Here is a 15,881-nt window from a genome sequence, read left to right on the forward strand (position 1 = left end):
CACCATTTCCTTTTTTTATTCTCCAATCATGTGGTGACACGTGGCACAACACACCTCCCTCATTTCTCTTCCACACGAGAGAGTAGTAATAAATTTAACCTATATACTATTTTCTGAGATGACGTCAGCACTGTTCATGAAGTACTATTCCCGTGAGCAGTGCTGGGCTTAGGCATGTTCGAGCTTCTAGCGTCTTCTCCCAAAATCTCTCTAGACGCTTCTCGCCTCCTCTGCTGCCTGTCTCTCTATACTCTTCTCCCATTCTCTGCCGCTCAAGAGAGGGTTTGCTCTTCTCACTTTCTCTCTCGCCCAAGATCTCTCTCTGTATCTCTCTCACCTGTTCCTTTGGTCTTAGCTCGGAGGTGTGTGCTCTCCTGAAACGTCCATAAAGATCTACATAGAAAACTCCAGCTATTATTATCCTGACCAATCTCAACCAGTTCGGGCTGGGTATAAACCCTGGGTTTCTGACTTTTCTCTCGCCTTCCAGATCGTTCTTGAGACTTGCCCTTTTCTCTCCCCAAAAATCTGATCTTCGCTCTTGCATCCATCCGACTCTAATCCTCCACCTTGCTGAAATCTCGCCTTCTTCAAAACCGCTTGAATCTTATAAGTCTCCTCATCATCTCAAAAATCTGGTGGGTTGTGAATTTTTTTTTCCTAGGTTTTTATCATTTTTTTTGTTTGAATGATTTCTTTTCATGTCTTCAGGTTCTGTGATTGATTGCCTTTCTTAGAAAAGAGAGTTCTATCACGGCCAAGAAATGTACTGCTTCTTGAGTAATTGGTTTTCAATTTATTCTTCTTCTGAATTGAGGAAAGAGTGCCTTCTTCCGAAGGAAGAACATCTTCTTCTTAAATTGAATCCTTCTGCTACAAAATTATGTTGTTAAGGAAATTGAGATATAGCTTTTACTTTCTTTTTTTTCCATCAAGTATTGATTTCAGTGAAGGACTATCAGTTGGTTCCATTGTCTTGATGTGCACATAGACATGCAGATAGAGCGTGGCAGCACTTTATAATAGCATTATTCCACTCATTCCAGTTAGGTAACAACATACTAGACCTGTTGAGCATTTTTAAAATTAAGCACCAAGTGCATTTTCTCTTGACAAAATCTACAGTTAGGAGAGTGTGCTTACAATCTTGCTTGCACAATAATTCCTTGCCATCATAATGTCAGAATGATATCAATTGATTGAATTAGTTTTGGTGAAGTTGTAAAGTTGATTTCGTAATTTAGTTGTTGTTTTGTTTGGTTTTAAAAAAAAATTATATGATATATAAGTTAACTGTCAACTTTAATCATTGTTCCTTTCTTTGTTGACTGTTGATTGGTACTATCCTCATTCATTGTTCTCAATCAAGTACAAATAAAATTGTTATTAGGACCGTAAACTTGAAAGATCAAGGAAAAAAAATTAAATTTGTGCCCCCCAGATCGTTTTCAGATATTAAAAACTTGAGTACTAGCACCAGGGCAACAGTTTTCCAAATTATTGGTTTACACCCTAAACTTTAACTTGCCACATTACCAATTCTACTTTGTATTTTATTGTTCGGGGAGGAAACAAGCACATAATACAGATAAACCCAATAAGTTCATCTTGCATTCCCCATGAGTTTATGCAAAGTTCAAAAGGCTAAACCATGCCCTTCAAACGTGTCTTTGCTTCAATAATCTTCCTTTTTACTCAAATTATTGGTTTTTTTTTACAGTCTTCCTTTACTCTATTAAAACCCAAAGGACTTTCCATCAACTGACGCATTAATCTCCCATCTCTTTTGCTCTTATTGTAAATAGAAAAGGAAACACTTGGCAGTTTCTGTTATCTGTTCTCTGATATTAGCATCAATTCTTCTCAACAGGCAAGTCCAGTTATTCGGCCTTATGTCTTTCTCTTTAGTAAAACAGTATGTTTTCATTGTTTTAGACCTCCCAAGGAATCAATTATGGCAATCATCTGCATTATTATGTTATCGTGCATCATAATGTATACATGGTGGAACTAGAACCTCAGGTACAAAACCGTGGAGAATGCAATGCTGAAGCAAAATAGTTGAACTAGAAGCTCAAGTACAAAACCATGGAGAATGCAATGCTGAAGCAAAACAGTGGTACTAGACTAGAAATTTTCTTATTTGATATCAAATAATTATAGTCAATGGAACTTACAAATGTGTATCACTACATTCTTATTTTCTCATACATTTATCAACTTTTGTGTTTTTTATTTCAGCTATCAAACATAGTTATGCTCCATAGAAGTTAGAGAAAAAGTTATTTACATGAACTTTTGTTGTTAAGGTTAGTTTTTCAAATTGTGTTAATTTGTTTCCAGTTTATTTTCTTAGTTTAGGGAAGTGGAATATGCCTAGACCAACGGTTTGGCATTCACATACTGTTCAATCCTCAGATTAACAATGTAGATAGAACTTATTTAATCTTTCACTCAATTCATCTTAACCATCTCTTAAGTGGTCTATGCTTCCTTCTAGTGGAGATTTTGTAACTTTCAGGGTACCATGTATCATTGTTTTGTTGTATCTTTAGAGACTATGTTTCTCTCATACTTTGTAGTTTATATTACAGTAGTTGTCCAATGAAGTATTAGTCTAGCTTTCAAATGTTTGTTGTTTCTATACCCTTTTTTTTGCTGACATCTGGTGACTACGTGCATTGAACTTTTTGGGTTGGTTGCAATTTACAAGTAGATAGAACAATTCCCAAGTTGTGCATCTTGCCGGTAGAAGTTTGGAACCATTGGTTGCATTATAGCAGGAATTAAAATACTTTTGATGAACTTTTGATGACATTTGTGATCGGTATGGCTGTTGGACTCCATGTATAGTTTCACAAAATGTACTATAGCATGTAGCATATTATGATTTCCTTTTTGTTCCAAGTTTGAGAATTATTTAAATGTGATGTTCAAGTTTTAGCAAGAAATAATTCTGTTTTTATATTTTTTTTCAGCAATATTCCATTAAATTTTTTATGGTTTTGGTTACTGATTTTACTACACAATTTATATCTTGAGTCTAGAATATAGAAGTTGGAAACTTCTCTAATTATGTATCTTGGAGTCTATACCTAGACACTCTGCTCATTAGTACCCTATTTTCCCTTCTATATTGTCTTTTTCATTACAACTGAAAAAATGCAATTTTGTGTGTGTCTGTGTGTTATTGTCAGATCTTTTTGGAAGTTATTCACTGTGATTAGGCTCTCCTAACTCTCTACTATCTCACCAAAAAAAATCTCTGCTATTTCAATTTACAACGACAGCCAGTCACATAATTGTAGATTGAACAACCGGCGATACCTCAGACAAGTTGACCTAGAAAGTAGTTTGTAAGTGTAGAGCTGTTTTTGTTAAAAATGAACAATTTGAAGTTCTATCTTTTGAAAAATGTAGAATAGACAAGTCTACTGAAAGCACGAACTTATGAATTATGTAAATATAAATAAAAATGTGCAACACTGATCAATCAAATGTACCTCTAGCAACGTGAGGGCACATTTCTAGTCTTTATATATTAAACCGATTGGGGTAGATTAATGTTCACGTGAAAAGTTCCGTGACGGTTTTACCCCTCCGTTTTTTCCTTTATTTCAGTTTTGCCCTTTATTTCTTAGTTTTTTTCATTATTTACTTTTTGCCCCTCCGTTTTTTCCTATATTTCAGTTTTGCCTCTCACCCCTCAGTTTTTTCTTTATTTGAAATTGGCCCCTACGTTTTCCCCTTTATTTCAATTTTTCTCTTTATTTTTTCCTTCATTTCAGTTTTGCTCCTCATCCCTCAGTTTTTTCCTTTGTTTTAGTTTTGCGCCTTAGTTTTTTTTTCTTTTTAATTCTATACGTTTGACATGAGAGGAAATTGCATTCTAATAATAATATTGAGAGAAAATTAAGTCTGCTCCAAACTCAAATATGTTGATCATTGTCAGTTGCGTGCAGTTAGTAAGACAAAAATATTACAATTTAAGTTTCGTTCATGACTAATTTTTAATCATCACATTAATTGTTCCTTTATTTCATTTTTAACTACGGATTTAAAAAACAATTTTTCCTGTCTTGACGAGGCTGATGGTAGCGGAGCCAATATTGTTACTTCGTTCACTCAGAACAATTGACATTGAACGTGTAAATGTTTACAATTAATTCCCTTTTGATCTAATTTATGGGTTGGGCTTACATATCTAAAAACAATGTCATGTACACATGTTTATTTACTTTTGATTATTGTTTAGCTTTCTTTCAAAATGGAATTCAAATGTGGGGTTAACTTCGTTTTCTAATATTATCTCTCTCAATTGTGTCATTTTTATTTAAATTTCATAAAGTTGTTGTCTGTGAAAACCGCACAATAATTGATCGAACCAGCAAAGATTTTAAAATAATTATTCAACAGACGGAAAACACACTTCTGCACGCGCGCGAGCGCGTGTGGGAAGGCTAGTATCAATAATTAACCCTATTCATTTGAGGGGAGGAGCAGAGGGCCGCACACAGCAAAACGGGAAGGGCTGTGCCCTTTCCCTTCCCCTTTCCATCGTTCCATTCTCTCCTCTCACCCTTCCGCCCTCTACTTTAATTCTTCTTTGGTTCTTTGTAATTTGTTTTGGGCATTTGAAGGAGTACTCACCCATCATCAATTTTGTCAAGTTGAGGAGAAGCAAGAGGCAATCACTATTTGGGTAAAAGGGGGAAATCATAATTCCAAGGCTTGTTATTTATGTTTTTAGCATTTGTGACTTGTCTTGGTTGTTCTTCCTCTTCTATTCCCTTTCTCCTTTTATTTGTATGAAATTGATTGAATTAATGATGTATGTATTTATGGGTAGTGAGTAGAACACTTTTTGGGAGCAAGGATTTCTACCTCTAGCTCAATTTTGATGTAATGAACACATTTTCAAAGTAATGGATATCGTATTTTCTTATGGGTGCACTCTAATTATTATGCTTATTGATTCTTGATGCATTAATTTAGGGAATTGATCACTCTCTTTGTTATGTGTTAAGATTTGTGATGTGTGTTACAATTGGTGGTTCTTTTGTTCACTAGCTTCTTGTAATTAGTGTGGTGTGTCAAGTAGTTGCTTAATCAAAAACTAATGATTGCTTAAGTTTCTATTGTCTTGTACTCTTCGCCTTTAGTCTTATTGTTGTGGCCCTAACATGGCATGATAATTGTGATTAGAGAGTTCATTCTTGCCTTGATCGGAAGAGTGGATACCAAATAGGAGAAATTGACTTAGTGGCCTTGACCGGCATTAGGTACGAAACTATGTAGTTGTGACATTCTAGGTTGTAACTATTGCATGCTTAAATCCCTAACTTCTAGAACTCTTCGCCTTTGGTTTATGTTTTAGTAGCCCTTGATAAGGTACTAGTCCATGATCTAGAGAGTTCATGTTTGCCTTAATCAAATATGAATACCCTTAAGGAAGTTAGGCTTAGTGGCCTTAACTGGCATTAAGTACGGGATATGGTACTCATGAAGATTTGTTTATTTGCTTGAAATTTGTTTGTTGCATTGAAATTGCTAGAGCGATCCCTAGCGCCCAAATCCCTCATTCTATTATTTTCCTTCTTTTTTATTTGTCATTGTTACCCGTCTGCCACTTCCGCGTAACAAGTAGTATCAAAGCCTAGGCTACTCTTGGGACTTGGTGTCTAATACGATCGAGTTGCAATTTGGTGGAGCTCTCGTTTGGATTGGGATCACAAGATTCAGATGGTTGTGATCGAGGTTGAGCTATTGGAATTTGGATCGTGAGACAGTTGGAGATGGTTCTAATCACGCCAGGTGGAGATTATTGGAAAAGTGTGGCTTAGATATGAGCCATTTGGAATCTCACATCGGAAACGTGAAAGAGTCATCGTTGTGTTATAAGGAATGTTACCACACACACTAATGTCAAGATTTTTTGTGTAAAACCTCATACTCGTTTCTCCACCGGGTGGCTAAAGTGGGAGGAGTATCGGCATTATTGGATCCGTGTGTATGAGACTAGTGGGGCCCGTCAGCCACTTCCACATAACAATTTCTAGAGCGCACGGTAGCTAGGGTTAGGGTTTTTCTTTTGGTTTACAAACTTAAAACAAAAGGTTTGATAACGTGTTGAATGAGAGAATATAACGATCAATAAGGAGAGAATATAACGATAAAAAACTGTCTGTTTATTCGTTGATAGAAAGATCTATTTATAGACATTACATAGAGTCTCCCAAGAGTCTCCCAAAGGATCTAGATTTTCTATCAATACAGTAGTTTATTCTAACGAGGAATGGATTATATCAAGACACGTAACAGGAGGACATGAAAGTAATTTCATTAAACAACTACGATTAAAAATGCTATTGTTATATATAAACGACATGAAAAAAGCAAAAGAAATCTCTATTCCTTTCTCACGGCTTTGATTCAGATAGTGATTTTATACCTCCCAAAATTTTATTGTTGAAGAATCTCCAAGTTCGTTATCGTAGGTTTGGATTTGGGACTTTAATTTCTACAAAAAAAAAAAAAAAAGTTTGGATTTGGGACTATCCGCGTTGATTTTTTAGACATACATTTTGTACGATCAAAATCTAATAGGTTGGGTCGTGTTGTATTTCTTCTTTTTGTACAATCAAATTTCACTAGTTTGTTTTGCACTACTTTGGAAAACGCTTAAGATTGTTACTTAGACTTGCTCTTTATTTTCTCACATCCAGGTGATGTATTTGTGATAACTCCATTTGTTTCTCTTCATTGTTAATATTCTTAAGCAAATCTTGTTTGTCACTCGCAGCCATAATATATATAAAGGAAGAATTATCCTAAAACCAGTTAGAGACCCTATCTTGTTAGACTTGCTTTGGTTGTTTCTTCGCCCAAAATGACAGAATTGGAACATGCGACAGAATTGGAACATGGAAAAGGTATGTCCACTAATGTTTTGATGTTGCTTATTTGGTTGCATGTACTAATACAAAATGACCCGTTATAGATTGCGGACACGACGAGTCTGGCTCGCTGAGAACACAGGGTGGGACTGGGAGAAAGTAGATGAAGCAATCAAGAGATTAGCTGCTTTGAGTAAGGAGAAGATGCGCCAGACTTATGATGATAGCTCATTGCCCTCTACTTGTGCCATCTGCAAACGCCGTTTTATTATTCCTGTTGAAACTTCATGCAAGCATTACTTCTGCAGTCACTGTGCAGAACAGGTAATTGCCATCCTTATTGTTTTGTTGCTGTAATTTGATGTGAATGAATTACCGCCTTGGATTTATGAATCAAGTGTTACATGGAGTCCTTCTGCTTTCTGACGTTTCTTTCAAGTGATTTCTAATGTTATCTGCTTCTTATTCGCAGCAGCATTTAGACAACCACAAGTGCTTTGAATGTGGAAAACCTACTGATGGCTTATTCAAAGCAGCTCACTACCTGGCTCTAAAGATGGAGAGGGAGGGTAAGTAACAGCATATTTCGTTACTTATCAATCTTTTGGTTTGAACAAAGTCACTCTGAGTTCTGTCTATGAAAGATTAGTGTATGGAATGCTCCACAATGGTGCCAGCTCCAGGATTATTGTTTTCTCTATATAAATTAACTATGAGCATTCTTCAATTGGATGGTAGACAGTAGAGGACAGTCCTCTCTTTAGAGAGTTTCTAAAGCATATGTCAAGTTTTGCTTTGTTTACTTACCACGATTTTCCCTATGACTATAATGTGCAGTTACTTATGTATGATGTACCTAAATCTAATCTCGTGTTTTTCCAGAGTTACTATTTTCTACATCAGTACATCACCTCACTTTTGTTTTGGTTATAGTGTTGGACAACGACCAAAATTGCTACTGTTTGAGAGTGGTTCTCTGTATTAAACTTTGTATTTCAATGGTATACAGTACTAACATTTGCCACTTGCATTTCCAGCCCGGAGCAAGCCATGGAAGCCATCAAAGAGCATCAGAAAGCAGATGCTTGATGAAGATATCTCAGAAGCGAAGGGTTGCTAATTGTTTCCCACTCAATAAATACATTGTTGTTTTGCATTCCACTGTAACGTACTGATGGATTGCTCTTTTTCATTTCCAGTTTGGAACTTATGGAACACATCAGAGAAGCAAATAGTTGATGAAGATGAGCACGATAAGGATTTACTCTCTGGGAGCATTGTAGTCCCCAATGATAGAAACAAATGAAAGATTTGCATATGCCTCCAAAGTCCAAACTGCCAACAGTTATCGTTCTAGCACATTTCAAGCAGGGCTTTATAAAAAGAGAAACAAAGACTTGGTTTCACCCTCTGAGTTATATAGGGGTCAGGGTTTGAGTACCAGCTTCTTAATCAGAAAGAGGATGTCTCTACTTTTGACAGCCAACGCCACTTAAACCCTGTAAACCCGTTGTGGTTTATGATCAAGTAGCCTTCATCTTTTTTGTTCTCCTCAACCTTACCCATTTGAATCATCACGAATTTTCCATCATTTTCATAACATAAAAATGAAGAGAGACATCATTGGAGTTTCTGTGTAGCGTCAAGCAGTTAAGGGCACAAATTAGAGTGAAGTCGGGAAGATGGGGGTGCAAAGAGAAAAATTATGGGCAAAATTGAAAATTTGGTGTTCAATGATATCAGAGGTACAGAAAGCAAATTCTGAAATCTAAATAGAACCCCTCTTAAAGTCTTAATAATATTGACCAGAACTTGAAACAAAAGATGAAACCACACAGGCCAATTGTTCAGGACTAGTCAATTCAGCAGAACCTGTACATCTCCTGACTGAAAAACAGAAAGAAAGAAGAGGATATACAACTGATACACACACCTTCAAGTTCATTAATTAGTCTTCTATATCAAAGATGAAAAATCCATAAACAAAAAATGGGGATCATCTTACATATCTTCGTTGTTAGAACTTGGGATTAAGAGCCCACTTAATTCAGTATCCAGCAGTAACAAAGATATAATGCCAAAAAATGAATAGAACAAGCAGATGAAGGGACTATAGAGGATAAAACATGGTACAACACATATAAGGGGGGTGGATCAGGTCATATAAAGCACATAATGTAAGCTGATTAGAAGAATATATTAATAGATGAACCTCTTTCAACAATTAGGCATTCATGTGTTCCTCAGAAAAACATAAATGGAGACAACATGGGTTCTTGATACTAGCACAAACCCTCATTCATGATTCAGCTTTCTTTTTATCTTCCAAAAGCTTTAACTCCTGACGCCATCCTTCCAGTTTCGTTAACTTTTCCAACTGCTCTGGCTTACTATCTTTCTGCTGAGTTTTCTGCTGCTGCGCTTCTGCAAGTCGAATCTGCAAAAGTGAACCATCAAGTAAGTAATAACATACGGCATAATTGTCAAAACCATGTTAAGAACAGCAACTTCAACTGTCTTGAACACTAAACTGTAGACTACCAAGTGGGCAAAAAACATTGACCACTGCAGTATAAGGGACCAACTGTATTAAAAGGGAGTGAAAGCTAGCCATGCATTGTTATGAACCCAGAATTCCTTCGTCTTATGCTCAAGACTTTAGATTATGCCATCCGATTCTATTCATAGCAAGAGCTTAAAACCTTATGATCTTAGATTCTAACTACTTACTAATGATTAGTTGGATAGTTTATACTTAAACAATAACAAGCACACCAAAGATTCTCAATCGAACATTGATACATAAGATTTGTTAATGATAGTTAGGCAAAATTCTGGAATCCAAAAGGTAAGGCTACATATTTTCTCACAGGCCAAATACATAAAGCTCATATTGATTCCAGGCAAGGCTAAATTGGTCATAATTTGTACCTTTTTTTTAAGTGCTCGGATTTTTTTATCGATATCTTGAACTGGAGCTCCTAGATTTGAATCCTCTATTGAGTCAGAGGAAGGGGTAACTAAAGCAGAATTAGAAGAAACACCAAGCTCGTTCATCTGAGATGTCAATGACTGGACTGATGTTGATGCATGACCTACACCTTGAGCAGGTGGCTCTTCTTCCTTAGTATCCCCAGTTTCCGCTTCTTCTGAGGTTTTCTCCTTCTCAAGAGCAGCCTGCATGAAGAGATGAACCAAGAATAAAAAAATAATAAAAAATAAATAAAAATAAAAAAGCAGCCTGAAATGCAAGTAATAACTTTGCGAACCACCAATGAACTATCTGATTAGCTGTTATTTCCACTGATGCCAAAACTGTTAGTGGCACACATGGTTGTGCAAAAACACAACAGTACTGGAAAATTAGTAAAGGGGTCATTTTGTTCTCCTTTCTCTCTCGCTCGTTTATCGTGCACATTATTATCATCCACACCTTTTATTCTCTAAAAAGCATTGTTCTTTCAGATCCTTTTGGAATCCAAATCAAACCTCTTTTTGCTAATTCATTTAAAATCTAACCCTGCTAGCATTCAATTGAAAACCATCCAAAAGCTGACTTCAATGACACCCCAAAAACCAATGTCAATAACATCAGCTTCAGATTCAGCTCTAAACCATATTTTATTGACACCCACTTATTAAACTTGCTATTAATCCTTAATTACTGACGTACTTAAGTAATTAATAAATCTTAGTAAGCACCAACTGTGAAGTTAAAGGTCCTCAAAATAAGAAGTATAGGTACAAATGACCTACATCCTTATAGCTTCATAAAAATAAAAAATAAAAATAGGGGAAAAAGAGAGAAAAATATGTTAATAGGAATAGTTGTACTTGTTTGTAAATTGGAATTGTTATTAACAGTCCCCTAAAAATCAGTATACTACTTTTTCCTTTTGTTTCAGTCTTAGAAACAAGTTTCTCATATCAATTCCCATATAACCCTTCCTTTTCTATTCAACTAATATGAGGGAGGGTATTGAGGCAACTAAATTATGAAGTTTCATAAAATAACCAAAAAATAAAAGGGGACTATAGATTGACTATTGGGTAGTATTAACGGTATCACAAAGCAAAAAGGGAGGGCTTACCTATTAAAAATTTAGGATAAAAATACCAGAAACTTAGTTGAAGAAGTAAGATTGTTTATTTGAAAGCTTCTATTTGGGATATTTTACATGCCATAAACAGTGATTATGTGATCTTCAATGCACATCCATTACAGAACTGTTAAAAATACATTAAATTCTAAAGTACGCAACATAAAACTATTTACCAGTTTAAGTTAGTTACCCCGGAGAAATAGACCCCTGATCTCCATTTCCTTTGAAATGGAGTGATACGTAGTTTACAGTTAAGGTACAAAGTTAAGGTCCTTCAAAAAGTGTTCATATACAAAATGGCACATTGTGGGTTCCCCAAACTGGCTAACAAGAGAAATGACACAGACGTCATAGCACGACTTTAAAATTTAAACCTCCCTTATACTCAATATCCACAGAATGGTATTCTAACTTAGGACAACCTTGTATTCAGGATTTCTAAGAGATATGCTGACTTGTAAGACTAATCCAAGAGAGCTAATCCAATCTACACAGGATAATTTGCAAGCACAGGATAAGGCCACAAGACATACCTGCAGCCGCTTCTCCTTCTTTCTTTCATTCCTTTTTACAGACTTGGTCTTGGGTTTCGCATCGGCCACGACGGGAGTAGTATCATCAAAACCCGGTGGCCCTGCCTGTGAGGACATCTCCTTTTTCCACTGCCATTACACGAAACAAAAACAAACATTCACTTCCCTCCCCAAAACAGAAGCCTGAAATCAAGAGTGAAAGGGAATGAAATCATACCAAGGCACCTTTGGATTGGTAGAGGGCGACTTCTTCCTGGGGCACATACCCGGCCCGAATGCGGATGGGTTTGCGGAGCGTGCCGTCGGGTCTCCGGGTTGGCGCTAGAATCCTCTCCCCTTCTTTTAGGGATTTGCCGATCTCCTCCGTCAGTTTCAGCTCCTGATCTCCTCCTCCTCCGCGATGAGCCATCTCGCAACCAATCCCAAATGATCTTGTGCCGTACAGCGAGGTAGCTACTTCACTCAATCTCTGTCTGCTTCTTTAATCCTAGGAATAGGAAGAGGAAGAGGGCTTTAGTTGCCACTAGGTTTCAAAATCTTGTTATTATACCCTAACTCCCTACCCACGAATAACTTGTCGGTAATCCAATTACCCGGATCCGATTTGTCATTTGTCTCGGTCCATTTTTTGTTTTCGGTTTAGTTTAAAACAAAGAAAAATTATGTTAAAACATATCTAATATCTTAATGTTGTGTAGGAAAATACACTTTACTCTCATATCTACTACTATAAGCTAAACCATAAATAGATTCAGCAAATTGTGGATTGCCTAAATTACCATTCATATACAAAAAAAAAAAAAATCATTTAAAATGATTATTCTATAAGTAAAAACAAAAGACAAACTGAGTGATGACAAGTAAACTTCCACCAGCATTGCACGGTGTAAGGCTAGTTGTAGTATAATTCCTATTTTCTTAATGGTACTTTGTAGGCCTCTTTAAATAGAGACTCATATTTCTCTGAATTCTCTCTTTCCATTACGTTTTTCTTTCAGCACATTATCAACACGCTCTTGAACTGATAGCAAAGCACTATTAAGAATAATTTTTATCCTATATTTTTAGAAAAGAACAAAAAAAATAAACATTTATATGTAATTGTAGGGTCAAATCATATTAAATGTGTTGTTGCGATTTTTGTGGTGGGCAATTCATTCATCATAGGGCTAAAAGACTCTTTTTTTATATACAAAGAAAAGCTTCTCGAATAGCTCGAGTTAACAATATCAAATAGCAGCGCTCTAAAAGCAGCTGTTGGGTATCAAATAGCTGGGCTAAAAGACATTGTTGAGAACAATTTTAGTCCTTAACAATATGACATTTTACCCCTTAACATGTTGGGTTGGAGATGGAAAGGACAAAGATATGGATATATGGCCTTTTAGCCTTACGAGTTGGAGAAGGTCTTAGAGAGCGTCTCCCATGTACGTGTTTAGTAGTTCAATCACTCGTATTTTAATTCAAGCTCAAATTTTGAGCATAAAACATGTTGTCCAGTTTCATTTCCACTTTTGTATTCGAGTTACTTGAATAGTTTGTCCTTGAAAACATTTTACAACAAATATCCCAAATCCATAGCTCTTCCAAGTTACTAACTGAATGGTTTGTTTTTGGGGCAAGAGCATCTCTAGCAGAGTTGCTAAATTTGAATTTTAACCAAATTTATGCATTTTTGTAGCAAAAATTTATTTTAACTATTGCTAAGCTAGATTGATAAATTTAGCAATTGGGTTTGAATTGTTAAAACAAAAACTAATTTTTTTTTTTCCATTTTGTCCACTTGTTAATTCATGATTAGTCCAAATTTATCAGTTAACTCCAAATAACAATTTATTGCTGAAACACCATTGCTATTTCGATTGTTAAATTTCCTAACTATTGTTAAATCTAACAACAAATTAACCTAGACTACCAGAAATGCTCTTGCATCTCTAGTAGTGAGATTCATAAATTGATATATTTAACAAGAATTTTAAAATTTAGATATCAATTTAACAATGTTGCTCCATCAATAATTGTTATTTATTATGTTTTAACAAATTGTAAAGTGACACGTGAGTTCTGGAGAGAGAAGATTTAGTTATTGCTTTAGAGCAAGTCCACCTTCTAGCTAGGTCTTCGTTGGGAAGGCTTGTGTCATGGGTGAGACTTGGGTTGCCACCTGGCAGTGTTTTTGGGCTGCAGTTTCCATCCACTATTTATATTTCTAAGTCGCAACGTGGCAGTGACTGTTTATTAAATTTTATATTAGGTATTTTGAATGTGAATAATGATTTTATATATTAATAAAATTATGATTAAATAAAGAAAATGACATATTGAAATTAAAATATTTATTTCATGACTTAAATTGTCGCCAAGTCATCTTCTTCTTGCAACTTGCGATCATTTCCCACAAATTATCGATTGCGATCAAAGAAAGAGAGGAATTGTGAGATGGTAGAGATATGAAAAATGTTTTCTTTGGAACTAGGAATTTTTTGTTGTGTGAGATGTAAATTAAATGGTGATATATATAAGAATTTTTATTATTTTTTTAAGTAGTTAACTCAGTTACTGTTGGGATTATTTTTATAAAAAATTCATTTTGAACCGTTGGAAACACAACGGTAACTTCATTGTATAATTGAATGTTGTTGATCTGCTTGTTTAATCACAACCAACGATCCACATCAAATGATCGTTGGATTTGAAATGAAAAGCAACGAGCCCAGCTACTGATGCGTGACCCCTGCTTCTGAATTCAAACTGCGTCGCAACAAAAACACGGCACGCGCTTGGCTTATTCCCGCTCGTAGTAGCCTTTACTCGCTAGGCTCTCGCGTCGTCCCACCTCACTTGCACGCGCTTCACGTGTTCAGCGTCAGCTGGGCCACACAAAACGGGCTGAGCCGGGTCTTCAAAAATGGAGGCCTGGGTCATAGGTCTGACCTAGGTGAAGACCTAATGAAGGCCTGGGTTAAAAAAAGTTTGTGGGTGGACTTTGTTTTTTTTTTGTTGGGTCTTCATTTGAGGTGGCTGAAGGCCTGAGTCAGGTTTTTTGAGCAAAGGTGGATTTGCTCTTAGTTATGCATGCATGGTCGACAAATTAATTAATTTCATCTAACAATTATCAAATTTAGCAACGGTACGTAACCCCCAAAAAGTTACTAACCAGTAACCATTGCTCTTTGCATCACGTGGTCATCACGTGTACGTTAAGGAAGAAGTGGTCTTGACGCTTGAGCAACGAAAAGGAAGAAGTAGACGATAACAGATCAACCAGGCCTTGCACTCTCTCCTCTACTTCAATTTCAATTTTCAATTTTGATTTCAATTTGCGCCCTCCAGACGAATCAGCTTATCTGGGCTTGCAGCGCCCTTGACAAGCCTCAGCTCAGGATCGCCGTAGAGCTTTGAGTCTCGGGTAAGAAGATTTGATCACGATAATACTCATTCAAATTCAATACCATTTGTGTTGATAGCAAAGTTTCACTCTTTAAATTATACCCAGAACCTTCATATGGATTTCAATAGCATTCTTACTTGTACCATCTGTTCAATTCCATGTCTCACTGTTTATGCTCTTTATCTCGTGTGGGTTAGACAAAAATGGACAAGAGCTCGAAAAAGAAGGTTAAAATTAGCAATCAAGAGGAGAATGGTGAATCTGATGATGCTTGGTGGTGGCTGGTGCACAAGGGAATCACAGCTTCCTTCCTGTGCATTGCATTGTTTTCTCTTTTGGTTCGAGTGGCAGTGTCACTCCATCCTTACTCTGGTGCTGCAACTCCTCCCAAGTTCGGGGACTTCGAAGCGCAGCGGCATTGGATGGAAATCACCCTCAATCTGCCAGTTAAGGAATGGTACCGTAACACTACACTCAATGATCTCAGCTACTGGGGTTTGGACTACCCTCCTCTCACTGCTTATCAGAGTTATGTCCATGGTCTGTTTGTCAGATTCTTTAGTCCTGAATCAGTTGCTCTTACCACTTCCCGTGGCCATGAGTCCTATTTGGGGTTTGTACCTTGACCCATCTTCACCAATTTATTTTTGAATGAGGGAATTTTGTTTGTAACTGTAAGCATTGAGTTTCCCTTCATTCTAAATGGTCTTTCTCGCAGGAAGCTTCTTATGAGGTGGACAGTGTTATCGTCTGATGCCTTGGTGTTCTTTCCTGCTGTGTTTTACTTTATTGTTGTTTACTATAGTGGCCGTAAGCAAAGTGGTAGTATGGGTGGCATAGCATGGCACATTGCAATTATTTTGCTCAATCCATGCCTGATCTTAATTGACCATGGTCATTTCCAGGTTAAAATTAAGTTATCTGTAGCATGCTCCGTGTTTCTATCTCTCTCTCTCTC

At 36.5% G+C, this 15,881-nt stretch overlaps 2 protein-coding genes across 2 annotated transcripts in view; one reads left to right on the forward strand and one right to left on the reverse strand.

Moving 5' to 3' along the window:
* Positions 1-9,184: 9,184 nt before the first annotated feature.
* Positions 9,185-11,941, reverse strand: LOC101298432 (partner of Y14 and mago-like). The gene is made up of 4 exons (XM_004301490.1): positions 11,750-11,941; positions 11,533-11,661; positions 9,828-10,073; positions 9,185-9,333 (listed from the first exon to the last, which is right to left on the reverse strand). Exons 1-4 carry the CDS (start codon positions 11,939-11,941, stop codon positions 9,196-9,198), a joined length of 705 nt encoding a protein of 234 aa, XP_004301538.1. The 3' UTR covers positions 9,185-9,195.
* A 2,829-nt stretch (positions 11,942-14,770) lies between these two features.
* The window catches only part of LOC101299480 (probable dolichyl pyrophosphate Man9GlcNAc2 alpha-1,3-glucosyltransferase-like), a 6,400-nt gene continuing 5,289 nt past the window's right edge, over positions 14,771-15,881 (forward strand). Inside the window, exons 1-3 of the mRNA XM_004299934.1 lie at positions 14,771-14,941; positions 15,121-15,536; positions 15,642-15,828. Coding sequence (XP_004299982.1) covers positions 15,127-15,536; positions 15,642-15,828 — 597 coding nt within the window. The 5' untranslated portion in view covers positions 14,771-14,941; positions 15,121-15,126. The remainder of the gene's footprint in view (positions 14,942-15,120; positions 15,537-15,641; positions 15,829-15,881) is intronic.

Source organism: Fragaria vesca, linkage group LG5 (assembly GCF_000184155.1).
Source record: "Fragaria vesca subsp. vesca linkage group LG5, FraVesHawaii_1.0, whole genome shotgun sequence".
In the NCBI taxonomy this organism is placed as follows: domain Eukaryota; kingdom Viridiplantae; phylum Streptophyta; class Magnoliopsida; order Rosales; family Rosaceae; genus Fragaria; species Fragaria vesca.

Coding starts and splice junctions, on each gene's coding strand:
- LOC101298432 (XM_004301490.1), bottom strand. CDS start 11,941: ATGGCTCATCGCGGAGGAGGAGGAGATCAGGAGCTGAAACTGACGGAG. Junction 11,662..11,749: donor ACCAATCCAAAGGTGCCTTG/GTATGATTTCAT, acceptor GTGTAATGGCAG/TGGAAAAAGGAGATGTCCTC. Junction 10,074..11,532: donor AGAAGGAGAAGCGGCTGCAG/GTATGTCTTGTG, acceptor CTCTTCATGCAG/GCTGCTCTTGAGAAGGAGAA.